Genomic DNA, 17,465 nt, shown 5'->3' with positions numbered 1-17,465 from the left:
TTGTAGAGTTTGAAAATGTTTGGTGCATAAATGGGCAAGTAATATAAATTCAAACGTTTAAACCTAAAATCTGCTGGTCTCTATATATTAGTACTTTACTGGTCATCCTAGACCTAATGAATTAAATTAGAATTGATGAATGAATTGAACAAAAATATAAACCACAACACTGTAAGAGTATTTTACTTTTAGGTTATCTGATATAAATAATACCATAATCAATATTATATTTACAATTAATTTAAATATATATTGAATAATATGATTTCACACTTCAAATTAGGTGTTATAATAAAAGAAAGTGATTTGTTACGGTTTTATCACAACGCAACAGGTGCACCAAACAGTCAACAACTCAGACTGACCTGGGAGTTCCCTCATCGGGTTTGTTGCAACAACCAACAAAATGTTTGCTTTTGAAACAGCTGTGTTGTGTTGACTGTTAACTATTACAAAGATAGTCAAATGAGAGTACAGCAGATCTTAGGCTTTCGTGTAGTATAAATAATATTACTAAAAACTGTTTATATCAGATGTAGATGTACAAATAAAACAATATTTGTCGGTTTTCCAGCAGATCGAACTTGTATGATTGTAATTGTTCAAATAAAGACATAATTTTAAAAATTCGTTCCATGGAAACTGTAACTCTTACATAAAAACACATAATATTGACCATAGTTGTTCCAGACATAGAATTTTTAATTGGTGGAATTTTGAAGTTTCTACAACAAATAATGCTTATTGAATTTTTAAAAGTTACTGAACTGCCGTGAATCGTGACTTCAAATTATTGTACTTTTTATTTCACTATTCATAGAAAATGAAGCAAGGACAGTAATGTTTCATACATGAAAATGAAAGTTCAGAATTGACCGTCTAAAATCCAATGGCTGCCACCCCACAAACAACAAAAAATCATCGGAAATTCAATTAATGCCACTACTAGGGTTAAGTTTGATATTTCAATTTCTTTTGAAATCATCTTTAGATCTCTGCATATTAGATATTATTCATACATAGAACTTTATGGTGTGGCTTCCAAAATAATATATATTTTATTGGCTGAGCATTGGCTAAACTTGTTACTCAAGTGGCTGGAAAATTTTATTTCTCTCTGCACGATATTTCGAAAATGAACTGACCTAGAGATTTTAATTTTGCATGGAGCCTCATTTTTATATAGCCAAACATCAAGTACAATAATAATGCAGCTATAGGATTTGGCTGAGCATTAGTGAATGTTTTTACATTGGTCTTATGGGTAACCATGATTGAAACAAGAAAGTCTCAGAATAAATAAACCAACTAAGTCCAATCGTACGACACAGTAGCACATATAGCTATAGACTTGAAAATTTGCATGCAACACTAACAAAACCTGTTTTGTGACACTTGGTTTGGCCTATTCATACGTTGTTACTAATTAATAGAGCTTCGACTTCAAATATAATTCATAGCAAATATTGATGGTCTTAGTTTATTACGTAATTCTAATTATTCTATCATAAAATTGCTTAAATATCATAAATTAATTTTTTTTTTATCCTATGTTTTATTATAGTAGATTTGGTGAAGTACTACTATTTCCATTGCCTTGATAACTTCATGTTGGAAGTGAATAATGTGATTTAATTAAAAGTTGAATTTACCTGATATTATGCCAACTTGCTGTACCTAGCTATTATTAGTTTTTAGTTCCTGAATAGTTAGAAAGTATCAGATAATAAAGAAAATAAATATTAGGTGCTCATAGTAATCTGCATGTTTTATAGTTGAAACATTAATATGTTTTGTTTTTATTCTGTAAATTTATTTTGCCTTTACTTATTGAGTGCCACAAAAAATTGTTAAACACAGATCCTTCATGACATATATCTTAAATTTACTTATATGCCAAAAATGGACCAGTAATGACATACTAAAATACATTTGGTAATAAAATTAAGGTTTTGATTTACTCTTGGACTACTACAAACCTAGTTCTATATTTATAAACATTGTTCATATAAAAATCTTTACAAAAGTATGCAAATTAAAAATTGAAATACTTTTTGGAAAATAACATTTTTATTTTCAAACTACAAAAAATAAGTGCCTTCCCTTATGAATTTCTATAAATTTGAAAACTGTTTACTGGAAGATTGCAGGTAAAGTTCTTTTGTAAAGTAACTTTGAAAAAATAAATTTGGATCCGTTATTGTACAGCCAACAATAATAAGATTTATTAATAAATAAATAATATTATATACTAGATCAGCCTTATATTCTTTGTTAATTCTAGGCAACCATGGTTTGAATTTATTTCATTGTTTAGTTATCATCATGTAATTTAACAATAATTTTCATCACTATTTCGTTAAATAAAAAAAATTAAAGAAGATACCCTGGAATAGAAAATTATAATGGATGAATGGTGTCATCTATTTTTCAGTCATATTTTAGAAATAAATAAAGGATTATAGAACTTTATATGTTGAAAACAATACAAAATATTAATTATAATGAAATGTTAGCAAATCAGTGTCTTTACTGTCAAGAAAATAAAGATACACACAAAACTACAACTATAAAAATTCTAAAATTTGTAAAATATTATATAGGTACTAATATCACAACACCTTCACATGGTAGCCACTACTAGTCCACATTATTGTTCATCTTAACCCTAGAACTGGCATGCAGTCCAGTTGAATCAAACAACAACAACAACAGCTATTTTGCACATGAAAGACAACAAGTTAGGTATATTCACGGTCTGGTGTACACTTATGAGAGTTACTAGTCTCTCGTAAAGCCGTTGGGAGAGCTCACCTTAAATTAATGATGGTTGGCTTGGGTGGAGGTTCGTAGGACAAGTGATATGTAAGTGTACCAGACACAAAACATCTGTTTTGCATTTTTTGTCTTCACTATTACATAAACCACTTGATTTGTGTTTATTTATGCTCTATGAGGCATTTATTATTGAGTCAGAGTTTAAAACCATTTATACTACAATAACACCCAAATTGTAGTATGTTTAAGTCCGTACTCATGACGAGAAAACATCAGTCGTAAATTATGACAACCAGTTCTAGGGTTAAGAATTAATTGTGGCTTTTTGTTAACATTTTAAGTGGTGTAGAAAATTGGTCAGGATTAAAGTAAATTTTAACTGCAACATAAAATAACATAAAACTGACTAAAGGAAGACGGAAATGCTGTGTTGATTGTGGTCTGTTGGTTAGTCTATTAGTAAAAAATAAATTACAGTCTATTAGTCAAATCTGTAAAAACATAAATATTAAATTAAATTATTAAAAAGTTGGGGTAGATATTATTATGTAGTATTATTTTAACAACTTGAGTCACACTAATGTAATAGCAAAATTGTTAGGCATACAAGCGAAATTATTGAAAATAAAAGGATTATGGTGGATTGCTACCATGGCTTTTGTCACATAGACCACTATTAAAGTATATTGTATAAAAAAATACTAGTCAAGGCACTCAAAGGATTAAATTGACTCAAATGTTCACAATTCATATCATATTATTTGGTTAGTGGTGATTAATGATTTTGGTTGTCACACGTTTGTTTCTTGTGTGAGATTCATATACTTTCGATACATTGGGTGTGATGTACGATTTATAGATCTAATCAAGGGATAAGGTAACAAATGTAATGTTTTAGTAAAGTTTTGATCTGGCAAACAAACTCATACACTTGCTATTAATATTTTAAAGCTCTTTAAATTTATTTCCTAAAAAAATCCCTTCTTAAATTATCTATAGGCTTGGAATTTGTTTAGTTATAATGATTTTAATTTGAACAATTTAGGCATGATAAAATACAAAAATAAAACGAATAATCTAATCTAATATATATACAACCGCATGTGTAACTGACTGACTCACTCACTCACGTATACTAATTCTAACCTACTTCCAGATGAGTTAGAGACTTGAAATTTGGTACACAGATAGCTTTCCACGTGTAACCACCAGGAAAATCCCGAAAAGTGAGAATTTTTTCATTTTCAACCCCTCAAAAAAAATATTCCCAAAAAAATCGCGCATTCTTCACCCCTGCAGGCATTTTTTGTAAGCCCGATAGCGGGCGAACCGTTGGAGCTAGCTCGGATCTGACGGAAAATTCATGGTCAGGAATGAAGTGAACTACAAAAAAGGTCTAATGACTTTTTGCTCTATCTTCCATGGTTAAGCGACAAAACGCTCGAACATTTGAAATTCCAGAGATTTTTTCGATTAAAAATAATGTTTCAAGCCCGATAGCGGTCCGAACCGTTGGTCGTAGCTCAAATCTGATTGACCCATCAAATTAGCAAATTGCGCGATCTACAGAAAAGGTCCAGTAATCTTTTGCCCTATCTCGATTGGTTTGGCCGAAAAAACGTGATTATGTACAATTTTGTTGTAACTTTTACGCGAAACTTTTGTTTTTGGGGTCGATAGCGGCGAAACCATTGGTCGGAGGTCAAAATAAGACTAACGTTTTATTTAGGAAATAAGATGACCTACAAAAAAGGGTCCAGTGACTTTTTACTATATTTCCCTTAGTTTGACCGCAAAACGCGATTAAGTGAAAAATATTGGACATTTTCGCCTAAAAAATTTACATTCCGGGCTTGATAGCGGCTAAAACGGTTGGTCGTAACTCAAAACAAATTTTAAACGGGATTTAGGAAATCCACGTGATCTACAGAAAAGGTTCAGTGACTTCGGGAGTTGGCTGAGCGTTAGCTAAGCGTCAATAGTAGATAGGGACAGAGGAATATTTATTATGTTCACAGACACAATACCCTCTAAAAAAGGCCCAAGTGTGTCATTAACCCGGTAATATTAACACCCCCCCGGGGATTTCCTGGTATGACCTGATAACCTCCTGTACATTCAACCCCCTGATGTGTTAAACCCCCCCTAGGTAACATTAAACCCCCCCAGGGAATTTCCTGCCATGACCTTCATGTCCGAATTTTACCAGTCACCAAATCTCTTAAACCCCCCCCCCCCCTGGGAAGATCCTGGTATGACCAGATAAACCCCCTGGAGACTTATCCCCCGGTAACGTTAAACCCCCCCTGGGAATTTGTTCATATGACCAGACAATATCCTGACGAAATTAAACCCCCTCTTGTCTTAACCTCCTTAACATTAATCACCCACCCAGGGAATTTCTCGCCTTGACTAGATAGTTCGCCTGGTGATATTAAAACCCCCTGTTCGACTTAAAAATACTGCCTTGAGGTCGGTTTTATTATGTTTATACTAAACAATTCAAGATAGCTGACCCGTGCAGACTTTTCTCCCGAGCTCATTTCTGGCTAAACCATAGGTCGTAGATCAGATCTGAGGGCACAATCGAAAGACAAAATTAAATTTCCAACAAGAAAGGTCCAGTCACTTTTTGTCGTATCTCTAACGGTTTAACCGCAAAATGCCCTCAAAGTCAAAAGTTTTTACGAATCCGGAAAAAAATCTATGAAAAAGGTCAATTTTTAAATCCCTTGTCATTTACTTAATGTCCGGACTTAACCAGTCACCGAATTCCGCTTATCCCCGAATTTGCAAGCGTTTTACTTTGGGGGCCTGGGGGCGTAGCCCCCAGCGAGCCGAAGGCGAGTATACTATACAGCGCATGTGAAACTGACTGACTGACTCACTCACTGATATATTGATACAAATTCTAACATAGTTCTAGAAGTGCTGGAAACTTGAAATTTGGCACGCAGGTACCTTTACACAATATGACCGGAGGAAAAGTCTGAAAACCGGACTTTTTTACTTTTAAACCCCTCAAAAAAATTCCTAAAAAAATTGCGCATTCTTCACCCCTGCAGGCATTTCTTGTAAGCCTGATAGCGGTGTGAACCGTTGGAGCTAGCTTCGATCTGACGAAAAATCGTTAGTCAGGAATGAAGTGAACTACAAAAAAGGTCCAGTGACTTTTTGTCCTATCTCTCGTGTGGTTAAGCTACAAAACGCGGGAATGTTTGACATTCCAGAGATTCTTTTGCTTAAAATAAAGTATCGAGCCTGATAGTGGCCCGAACCGTAGGTCGTAGCTCAAATCTGATTGACCCATCAAATTAGCAAATTGCGGCGATCTACAGAAAAGGTCCAGTAACTTTTTGCTGTATCTCCAGTGGTTCGGCCGAAAATAAACCTGATTTGTGCAATTGTTTTGTAATTTTTACGTGAAACTTTTGTTTTCGGGCTCGATAGCGGCGAAACCATTGGACGGAGGTCGAAATAAGACAGACGTTGGAGTTAGGAAATGAGTAATCTACAAAAAATGTGCCAGTAACTCTTTACTCTATCTCCATTGGTTTGGCCGCAAAACGTTGATTAAGTGAAAATATTTGGAAATTTTCACCTAAAAATTTACCTTTCGGGCTCGATAGCGGCTAAACGGTTGGTGTCGTAGCTCAAAAACAAATTTTTAAAAGGATTTAAGAAATTGCGTGATCTACAAAAAATGTTCAGTAACATTTTGCCCTATCCTCAACGGTTTGGCTGCATAACGCGTTTTAAAGTATTGATTTTTTAAGTTTTACGTGATATTTTTAAACTGCCCAGTGCAGGCCTTTTGTCCTAAGCTCTGTACTGCCTAAATTATAGGTCGTAGCTTAAATCTGATGGCATAATCGAATTTCCGACAAGAAAGTTCCAGTCACTTTTTGTCGTCGTATCTCTAACGGTTAAGCCACAAAATGCCTTTGAAGTCAAAAGTTTGAATTAATCTGGAAAAGTAGATAAAGTTGGTCAATTTTTCACTCCCCAAACTAGTAATCTTAAGCTCGGACATAACATTTCCCCGGTAACATTACCCTCTGGGAATTTCCTGGCATGGCTATATTAACTCCTGAGCAACCCTATAAAAATTGGCACACGTGTGTCATTATTCCCCGGTAACATTTACCCCCCCTCCGGCGACTTCATGGTATGGACCAGATAAACCTCCTGAGTAAATTAAACCTCCTGATGTGTTAACTCCCCCGGTAACATTATACCCCCCCCAGGCAATTTCCTGGCATGACCTCACGTCCGAATTTTACCAATTTACCAAAATCTCTTCACCCCCCTTGGGAAGTTCCTGTTATGACCAGATCACCCTTGATGCCTTAACCCCCGGTAACGTTACAACCTCCCCCTGGGAATTTCCTGGTATGACATAATGTCCGAATTTTACCTATCACCAAAATCATTCTTATCCCCGAATTTGGCTAATACCCGAAAGGGGGCCTCAGATAACCTCCTGAGTAATTAAACGCCCTGATGTGTTAACCCCCCTGGTAACTTTAAACCCCCCACCAGGGAATTTCCTGGCATGATCTCATGTCGAATTTTACCACTCACCAAATCTCTTAACCCCCCTTGGGAAGTTCCTAGTATGACCAGATAACCCCCTGATGTCTTAACCCCAAGTTAACATTAAAACCCCCTCAGGGAATTTTCCTAGCATTGCCTCAAGTCCGAATATTACCAATCAACAAATCTCTCTTATCCCCGAATTTACAGGCGTAAATTTTAACCCGCTCATCCCCGAATTTGCAAGTGTACATCATGGGGGCCTGGGGGCGTAGCCCCCAGCGAGCCGAAGGCGAGTATTACATATAAAACGACAGGTATCGTAGTAGATTTTTCTTTTTGGGAAAGCTGCCTTGAATTTTATATGATAGTGAATGATCTAAATAGATGCAATGGTATATTTCAAGGATACATATGTACAAAAATGTCAAGTTATTAGAATAGTAAGGTTTAATATCCTAATATTTTTGAATAATTCTGTATTAATTTTAAGCAATGAAAAGCACTAAATTCTCAATATTCTTAGATTTAATGTGTTTAAAAGGAAAATAAAACTACAATATTTGTACGCAACTTAAAATGTTCTGTATGAATTTGGCAGTTGTTACGTTTATGTAATGGAATTTTAATCATTATTTTTAAAATGTTAAGCAACAAAATACCTTACAACTTTTACCATGTAAATTGATGTTATTGTTGTAGGTACAATTACGGTATGAAAATTGCCATTGTAAAAAAATCTAAAGATTTAGTAAAACATGTGGTTTAATTGCACTGTATCAACTTTAAATGAAGATATTCTATAAGAAAAATACTTAATTGAAAATGTATGATATAAGAATCACTTATTTTTACAACTCACAATAAATAGCTCTCCAAATTTGTACACTAGCTGTAAACAAATTACAACACAATTACACATTATTTGTTATTTATGACTGTTTGTTGGACACAAAAGGTATTTGTGGTTTAAAATTCATTATTGATGGATAATTTGAAAGGATAAAGGATTAAAAGCATTTGCTATTGTTACGTGTTGTAACAAGAACTGTAACCTGCTTTCTACATCACATGTTAAACCCTTTTTGTGCAACACTGATTTTTTTGAAGCTCACTGCCCAGAAGTGCCAGCACCTTGGGGTATTTGTGCTATGTTCTACTAAATTATCTATCCTTTATTCTGTACAGTAATTTATTAATATTGGATTTGTTTTTCTAACTATATTTATTACATGAATAAAACATCAATAGTCTATCTTATTCTTGCAAAAATGATGACCACATAGAGAATTTTACTAACAATTGAAATTTTTTGCTTTGGACTCAAAAATAGGATAAAATTGAGAAAAAAGTATGCATAATTTTGAATGAACAGGTTAAAACTTTCAGTTTTGACCACAAATTAATTTATATTAAAACATTTACGTATAAAAATTACCTAATATTTTTATTCAGAACTTCTAGGCACTGTAGTTCTATACACAGCAGATTCTCTTCAAGAATTTATGTACAATAGCTGTTAATTCAGGTCTGGCTAATATTGGCTGAGTATTTGCCTATTATCTCTCAAGGGGTTAGAAATGGAAAAAGTTTCATTTCTGCCTGTCTCTGTCCACATGATATTTCGAAACAAACTGACCTAGAGACTTGAAATTTTGCATGAAGCTTCATATCTATGCAGTTTGATGTGGTGCATGTCACTCCGGAGTATTTGGCTGAGCATTAGCGAATTTTTTTACTTTGGTCTTAAGAGTAACCATGATAGGAACGAGAAAGTAGCAGAATAAATCAATTTGTAATCACACACTACAAATGAGATTTTAATATGTAACATATTAAGACATGTAGTCTAATTAATCACACTCACACATTTGTTTGGTGACGACGACACATGATGCATCTCGTGGCAAGATATCTAGAGATAGATTTCATCTTTAGATTTTAATTTTGTATTAAACTTCATATCTAGATATGAAAAAATTATATTATGGTTCATGTATAACCAAGGAATTTGGCTAGCATCATTTAAGATTATCTCTCAGTAGTTTGACACAGTTTTTTTTGTAAGGTTGTCTGTGTATCTGGCCGAAGGACATCTCTATAAAATGAATAAATAGTCTAGATTTGAACATTTGTCAAAGCCTTGCATGTGGTTTGGTGTATTCGTACTTTGTAAATGCAAGTGTTGTTTTAGTAAAGATCTTTAAAATTTTGCAAATAACAGAAACAAGTTTTTAACAGAAGTTGAATTCAGATAGTTATTCATGAAAATCCATATCTTGGGAAGAATATTACCAGATTTCAGCTCTGAAAATAATATTTTGTGTTGTGCTGGGTAAAAATAAAAGTGGTACTCAGATCAAACGGATGTCGGCATTTTTTAGCAGTACAGCCAACATCTGATTAATCTGACCTTGGCACCAAAAGGTTAAATCCTGAAGTATAAGGTTACACGCAAAAAGTAAACAATTGGAACACTTGATGATGAACACTTCAAAGTCAAAGTTAATAATATAACAGATGTATGTTAAAAACCAACATTCCTTAAATCCAGCACCAAGTCAGGAGACGCACAAATTCAACATCACAATACAACAATTTACACTGAAACAGAAGATACACACACTACAGTTTGCAGATGGGACTCTAAATGTCATTTTAATTTTAAATATATAATTTTTCTAGTCCTGTTATCCTTTCAGTGTTATCGCATACTCTGTTCCTAATAAAAAAATGTTTTATTTTAAAACCTATTAATTAACAGGTTGTATTTCAATATTGCCTAATTTTAATGGTCAAATAGTTATTATACCAGTGATAATTTATTTTATTATTTGTTTTTTACAATGCATAATGAGGCTCAGGCCACTTCTAGTATTAATATGTACATATTATTAATTAGGAAGATACTTTATATTTGTAAGTATAGATGTATGTTTGACCCATCATGTCAAAGACATGAATTGTTTTAATTTTGTATAAAGACTTTTTATAATAAATTGATATTGAATGTCACAGAAATGTTTTTTTTCCTTGAAGTAAATAGACCCAGTGGTGTAACTAGAACTTGGACTGGGGGGGAGGGGGTGAACTTGATTTAAGAGCACACTGCACAGGGGAATATGGAATAAATCTGAATAATATAAAATAATATGAATAAATGAGATAATGTTAATTCAAAGTAAAATACGTAACTACTGTAAAAAGTAGGTTGAGTTTATGTTATACATGTGATTTTTTAAATTTTATGGAGTTTTATTGGGGGGGGGGTCTATTCCCCATCATCTCCCTCTTTAGTTACGCCACTGAATGGACTAAATTGTTAGTTCATATTGTTAGTTTAGCTCCTTGTGAACACTACAGTAGACAGGAAGTATTAAAGTGAAAGACTTGGTCCTCACAGAGCAAGGATACATCAACTGATCATCGGTGTCATTGATTGTGATTTTTTGATTTACTTTAGTTCAGTATCATGGCCTCATCATATTCATAAAAGGAAATTTCACACCTTTTATGATAGCACTGAAACATAAATAGTTTCTTAACTTCTACATACATATCTCAAACCACGGCATTTTTGATAAAATGCTTTCGAAATATAATGATTAAATCGAACTATTATAAAGAATCCCCATGGGCTTTGAGAATGAACCCATAATCTCTGTCAGACAGATGAGAGCTTATATATTAAGCCGTAGTAGAGTAAGAGATCATAATTCTCCCCTGTTGAGATTACAGGTTGTAGTAATAAAAAGGTAGCAGTGTTCATCATTCAGTAGAACTTTTATATGAAATTATCTTATACAAATTATTAGTGTAAGTCAGTTTCGGACTGAGCTCATCAAAAAAGCATAAATTTTGGGCTTAGAGGGCACAGTGACATTTACAAGATTTAAATGGGAGAACCAAGGGTCCAGCAGTATTTCCCTGGAAAGTTGTTAAAAATGTTCAAAATATTTTTGGCTATCATGCCTAAATCTATCAAACTCAAGCAGATTACTGAAGAATTTTTACTAAATGCAAGATAAGCATTGCAATATAACATTTTATTATCCTCATTGGAAATTAAATATTTTCTTTAGAAAGTTTGTTTACAATAAAGTGGTTTGGGCTCAAACAGAAGAGAATCTGAACTGTCCTTGGCTAATACAAAAAATAAGTAATCCTATTTTACTCCTGTTAGAGGTTTCAGAGAGGGTTAAAATTCTGCTCTTGAAGTTTCATGTAATGCTTTGCGCAAACCCATTCAGTTGCTTTATTTGTCAACCAATAAGTTTGGAAGAGATACCAAATAAAAAATAACCACTTTGTGCATTTTTTTTTTATATTTGTAACCAGTTACGGTTGAGAGCTGAACAAGTTTGGATGCTTATAATTCAAAACTGGTTTTATAACAAAAAGAATGTACCTTGCAAATGAAACTCGGATGATTTTTGTCTTCAATTTGACACCTCTCCCACTTACAATGGATAGAAAATGAAGCCACTATACAGGCCAAGTGTTAAGCAGTGTACTGTTGCCCCATGTGACCACTGATTTAAGCAGCCTCTAGTGGGAGCCGTTGGAACTGCTAGCTGTGGAAGGACAGTATTTTTATAAATTAATGTGAACTACATACATCCACTGTACTTGTAGAAGACAGATGGCGGAAAATGCTTGTTGTATATATCCAATATATTATTACCATTGCTGAGGAGGCTCCAGTTCAAATTTGTTGTTTAATAAGACAGTTTTATACATTACCCTTATAATTAGGTCTATTATTTTATAAATTTTCATCCATAAACGAATTTATCTTTCATGTCAGCAATTGCTACAAATAGACACGTATTTCAGTGCTTTATGAGATGCTGGATTCATTGATACAATATTGACAATTAACTACAACAATATAAATTGCCTCAATTACGCTACTGATAACAATGATTGGGTTATTTTTCCTGAAACTAAAGTATTATTTGTACTGTATTTGATAAAGAATAAAATACATGACTATTTATTGTTTCTACAAGTGATATATATATATATATATATATATATATATATATATATATATATATTATAAGTAATAGGCTTAATGCAGTGAAGTCATTTTATAACGCAAATGTATTTTATTTACTATTTGTGATCTCTTATGATTAAACAGAACAGACTCTGTGTCACGTTACATGCTCGCCATTCTTGTCTAGTCTGACAAACATGCCTGGAACTTAACTCCAGACCAAGCGCAGGTGCAGTGATTAGAACTCAAATTTCACTAGGGGTACCCTCTCATTTCGTTCTGTGACATAAAATAATCATTTTACAAAAAATTTCAGATTTTAGAACAATTTTTAGGGTTGCTACCCTAGTTCAAACTTTAAAAAAATGACTAATTATATTACAAAAAGTCGAATTTGTCTAAATCTTTTAAAGTACATATTTTTTATTTTTGTAATTCTTAAGTATATACAAATATTCATTAATAAAGAAATAAGAGCACAATAATAGTTTCCAAACAATGAAAACAATAGTTTTGTATTGTATGTGTGTGTGTGTATGTGTACGACTGAGAGGAGCTTGTCACTGCTTGCCCTGTTCACGTTGTAACTTGCTACCTCCTACTCCACACACTTGCTGCAGTGTCACTGCCAGTTGAGTACAAACAGTGAAGTTGAGTGATTTAGTTGTGTTTATTGTGTGAGAATTACTGTAAATACTGGACTAGAGGTTGTGGATCGACTTTTAATACTTTTGTATCTGGACAAAGTACTGATCAACTCCTGGGGGTTCCAAAGATTGAGTCAGGTACGGGATAATTAACAGCTACTGGTGTTTATGAAACAATTTCATCATGGGAAATAGTCTATCAAATTAAGTGTAAGAGTTTTGACAGAACTGCTATAAACACAGAACATCGCAATGGAGCATGTGTGTGAAAACAGAGGATGAAAAAGGATATTTTGTGGTTGCCATATCACCACCACATTTTAGAAATTGTTAGAAGCAGTTCTCGTTTAAGGGGTTGTTGGACCATCAACAGGGCCATACATTTTATTGTTCAAGAGATTCAAGAAATTCTGACCACAAATCAATTCCCAGCAATATGAACCTACCATTACGAACACTTTGGCTAATTATGTTGTAAAAGGGTTGCTGAACAATTTATTCAATTTAGTAAAGATCAGCTGCAAGAATCCCAACCTAGGGATGGTTACAAGGAACTCCTGGAGCTGTCTATCATTTTCCTAGGAGGAACGCTTGAAAAAAAATTGTCATTCAAAGCACCTGGTGGTGTACACAGAGCTAGGTGGATGGCCAAGACCATTTATGCGTTGAAAATTTACCTCTTTCGCAGTCAATTTCAACAGACTAAAAGAGAGCTGACTGGTACTCGAGACACTTGTATTTTTTTCTGCAGCTATTTACATTAAGAACTGGTTCCAAGTGCATTCACCTGCTTGCACTCCATTGAATGATCTGCAACTCTTAAAAGATTTGACAGCTTTCAAACCTGTTAACAACACTGTAGTAGAGAAAGCTTTAGCCAAAATAAAAGATCACCTGTGGTATATCTCTGAAACACTCGTGGCTCTATCATTGTTTGATGATCGAGTAACAAACGAAGCTCTACAAAACGATGGTTCTGATCATCCACCAGTGAAGGCCTCAACTGATCTAAAAGTCATTCAAATAAGAAATCTTTAAAATTTTGTCTCCAACAACACAAAGTACTACTTATTCTTATAACCATTAGCTCAATGCAAGTATTTACAATACGCTGAAGCACTTCATTAACAGCTTGTGCCATGCTACAAGTTGCACTAGTGTGTACACTCCAATATAAAACAATGCTTCTCTTCAGTCACAAGACCATGTCACACGACCACACAAGTTAAGAGGAATGTGACAAACCCATGTGTAATCCTGTACCTCTAAAATAAACCATATTAATACTTCAGTTGTTACAAAATCTACCTACTTCTTCCGACTGAGCTGTAAGGACTATTACGTACAAAATCTACGTATAATTTAACTGTTTTGCAACATAAATTGTCAATTGTGATCACCGTGAACCTTCATTTAATAAAGGGAAACAAATCATAAATATGAATATGTAGTCAGAAGGAAAATAGAAAAAACATATTTTTAAACATCTTTAATAATACAAATAACACCTTAATTTTATGTTTCACAGCCATTGTTCAGTTACTTTCCAATCCTGATGTATCAAATATCTTTTTGTTGTGGTGATAGGCAGCAAAAGTTTCTCCTACCAACAATGGGAACACAAGAGTAGCTTCTGCGTAGATCTAAAAATTACATGCAGTCTTCAATAAGTATTTTATATCAAATATTAGATTTTATTATGAACACAACTAAACTTGATGTACGATGGTATATAAATTAACTCTTAACGAGTCACATCAAAATACCCCACAAGGTGTAGAATAGATTGTTACCCCTTAGAGTGCTAAATAACTATTTGCTGTATGTAACTGGTCCAACATTTATGCTTTGAATGCATGAATCATCACAGAAATTACTACAATGTCCTAAACTTTAATAAAGTTTACATCCACAGCATTCTTTACGTAAAAAAGTACTTAAACCCTACAATGGTGTTATGGAGTGTGTATGAATTTTGTTGGTTGTTAAAATATCAAAGGTTGACTTAATGCTTGGTCTGCTGATTTTAAGTATGAGACCTTAATAAGTATGTTTGAAGAAATTCTCCTTGTGGTGTATCATTTGGTTTCATCCTATTTCATTTGACGATTTTTAGATCAGCAATGTTGAGCAATTTTAGAGTTTTACACTAGCTCTTTTTATGTATTTTCTTTGTATTCTTTAATTTTCACACTTGGTGGTCTTTTTGTCTCACCTATTCAATTCAATTAATTCAATTCAAAATTCTTTATTCATTTTTATGCACATGTGATACAATGAATAGTGTCAAAGTTCTAGATACTACCTAAATAATATTTACAATGTTAAGTACAGTTAGTACTTAATTGCAAGCATCTTGGAAACTATAAAGAGAGGTGGATAGTTCCTCAATGGAATAGAGGGCTTTGTTGATCAGGTACTCTTTTAGATTTTTTTGAACTTAGAGCCACTTTCAGTTTTTATGTTTTGTGGGATGTATTTTAAAAATTTGTTCCCCATGTATGTAGGTTTTTTTTTTTCAAAAAACTTCAACTTATGGTTTGGAATAATCTCGTGTTTTGCTCTAGTGTTGTAATGGTGACTGGGTGTCTTAGAATTTAAATTTAATTGTTGATTTTTTGCTAGAAGGATTGATTCAAAAATATATTGTCCATAAACAGTAAAAATGTTTAAATGTTTAAAATATTCTTTAGCTGAATCATTATATTTCAGCTTCAGCATTATCCGTATTGCCTTTTTTTGTTGTTTTAATATATTTTCCATATTTATTTGTTTAGTTGAACCATAAAGGACTATGCAAAAAGAGATATGAGAATGAACATAAGCGAAATATAAATTTTTCAAAGTTTTTAGGTCACTGTAGTAACTCATTCTCCGTAATGCATAGACCCCAGAATTTATTTTAATTAAAAGCTTATGAATGTGTTCATCCCAATTCAGATGGTGATCTATTGTTAAACCTAAAAAATTTGTGCTGTTTTTCTGTTCAATTTCGAATGAATCACAGACTATTGTAGGTCCCTTCAACGTTCTATTTTGCGGTGTTTTGAATTTTACAAAGTTTGTCTTTTTTGAATTTAATATTAAATTGTGGTTTTTTAAATAATTGCCAATATTTTCTAATTCAATAAAAGTATGAATTTCTAATTCTTCTAGAGATCTTGATGACATAGCTAGATTTGCATCATCGGCATATAGGCACAGTTCACTATTTGGCTCATGTGCCTAAACCTTATCTATGCCACCCAGGTAACACAGGAACAGTAGTGGTCCTAAAATAGACCCTTGGGGTACACCAAACCTTAGAGCATTACAATGAGAAGAGGCTTTAATAATTTTGTTCTGTTTTGATAAGTGTGTTATCTCTACATATTGAGATCTGTCAGAGAGGTAAGACCGAAACCATTTAAGAGCGCTGTTTGCTACTCCTAAGGTTTTTAATTTTTCTATGAGCTTAGAGTGTTTAACACTATCAAAAGCTTTTGAGATATCCATGAAGACCCCAATCGTATGTTTTCCTTTATCAACTGACTATAATTGTTTCGATAAATGACACAGCAGCACTCACAACTGACCTACCGGATCTAAATCCATGTTGGCCTTTATCAAATAAATTAAATGTTTCTAAAAATTCTGTTAATTGTAAATATACTGCTTTTTCATATATTTTAGATATTGTTGGTAGGACAGATATCGGTCGATAATTACAAACGTCCTTTTTATCGTCTTTTTTATGTATTGGTATTATTTTTGCTTGTTTTAATTTAACTGGAAAAATACTATGTATTTTCTATTACAAGAATGTGTTATACTTTAAACACAGTTTTGTGAGTGCTGTGTGCCTTTCTTTAGGTTTGGTTTTTGAAGAATTAGCCTAAGAGTGTTTTGTGTTCTAAAAGATGTTCTAATATTATATTTTCTTCCTATTCTTCTAACTTTCTCAGATAATTTCAGCACATAAGGGATTGACATGTAAGAGAATTTTTCTTTCTTTCATTTTCTGTCTAAAAGTTTTTCATTGTTTCTTTTGCACTTATTTATGACAGAATGAGTGTATCCAATTCTTATAAGACACAATGTTATGTTTTTTATCTAACCCAACTTTGCCTGAGCACAAGCTCTTTGCTCTATCAAACAATGTGGCTCCATCTTTGACAGACTTTTTATGGTTCGATTGCAAATTTAGATATTGGCTCTTGTATGTTTTCTAACGATAACATACAAGTTGTATGTTAAAGACTGTTGTCTTAAAGACGTCCTTATCTCTTACTACACACACATCCTGAAAAGGGAGTTCATTTTCCCCTGTCTAGACTTCAATCTGTAGTCAAGTGTAGTTAAAAAAAAATGTTATTGGCAGTCTATTGCCGCACGTTGTAGGTTTTAAGTACTATTTTATGTATTACATTTCTTACACATGACAAAGTGGATATATTTCTATCCTTGAACAGTAGTGTTATACATTTTGAAACATATAACGATTGCAAATGTCATAAATTCTA

The 17,465-nt window shown here is 33.2% G+C and overlaps 1 protein-coding gene across 1 annotated transcript in view; it reads right to left on the bottom strand.

Moving 5' to 3' along the window:
* Positions 1-14,437: 14,437 nt before the first annotated feature.
* Positions 14,438-17,465, bottom strand: part of LOC124356836 (probable deoxyhypusine synthase) — a 28,260-nt gene continuing 25,232 nt past the window's right edge. Inside the window, exon 7 of the mRNA XM_046808081.1 lies at positions 14,438-14,606. Coding sequence (XP_046664037.1) covers positions 14,499-14,606 — 108 coding nt within the window. The 3' untranslated portion in view covers positions 14,438-14,498. The remainder of the gene's footprint in view (positions 14,607-17,465) is intronic.

The sequence above is a fragment of the Homalodisca vitripennis genome, chromosome 1, assembly GCF_021130785.1.
Source record: "Homalodisca vitripennis isolate AUS2020 chromosome 1, UT_GWSS_2.1, whole genome shotgun sequence".
Lineage (NCBI taxonomy): Eukaryota > Metazoa > Arthropoda > Insecta > Hemiptera > Cicadellidae > Homalodisca > Homalodisca vitripennis.
Note: the sequence above shows the minus strand (reverse complement) of the source record. Positions and strands in the feature narration are given on the sequence as shown.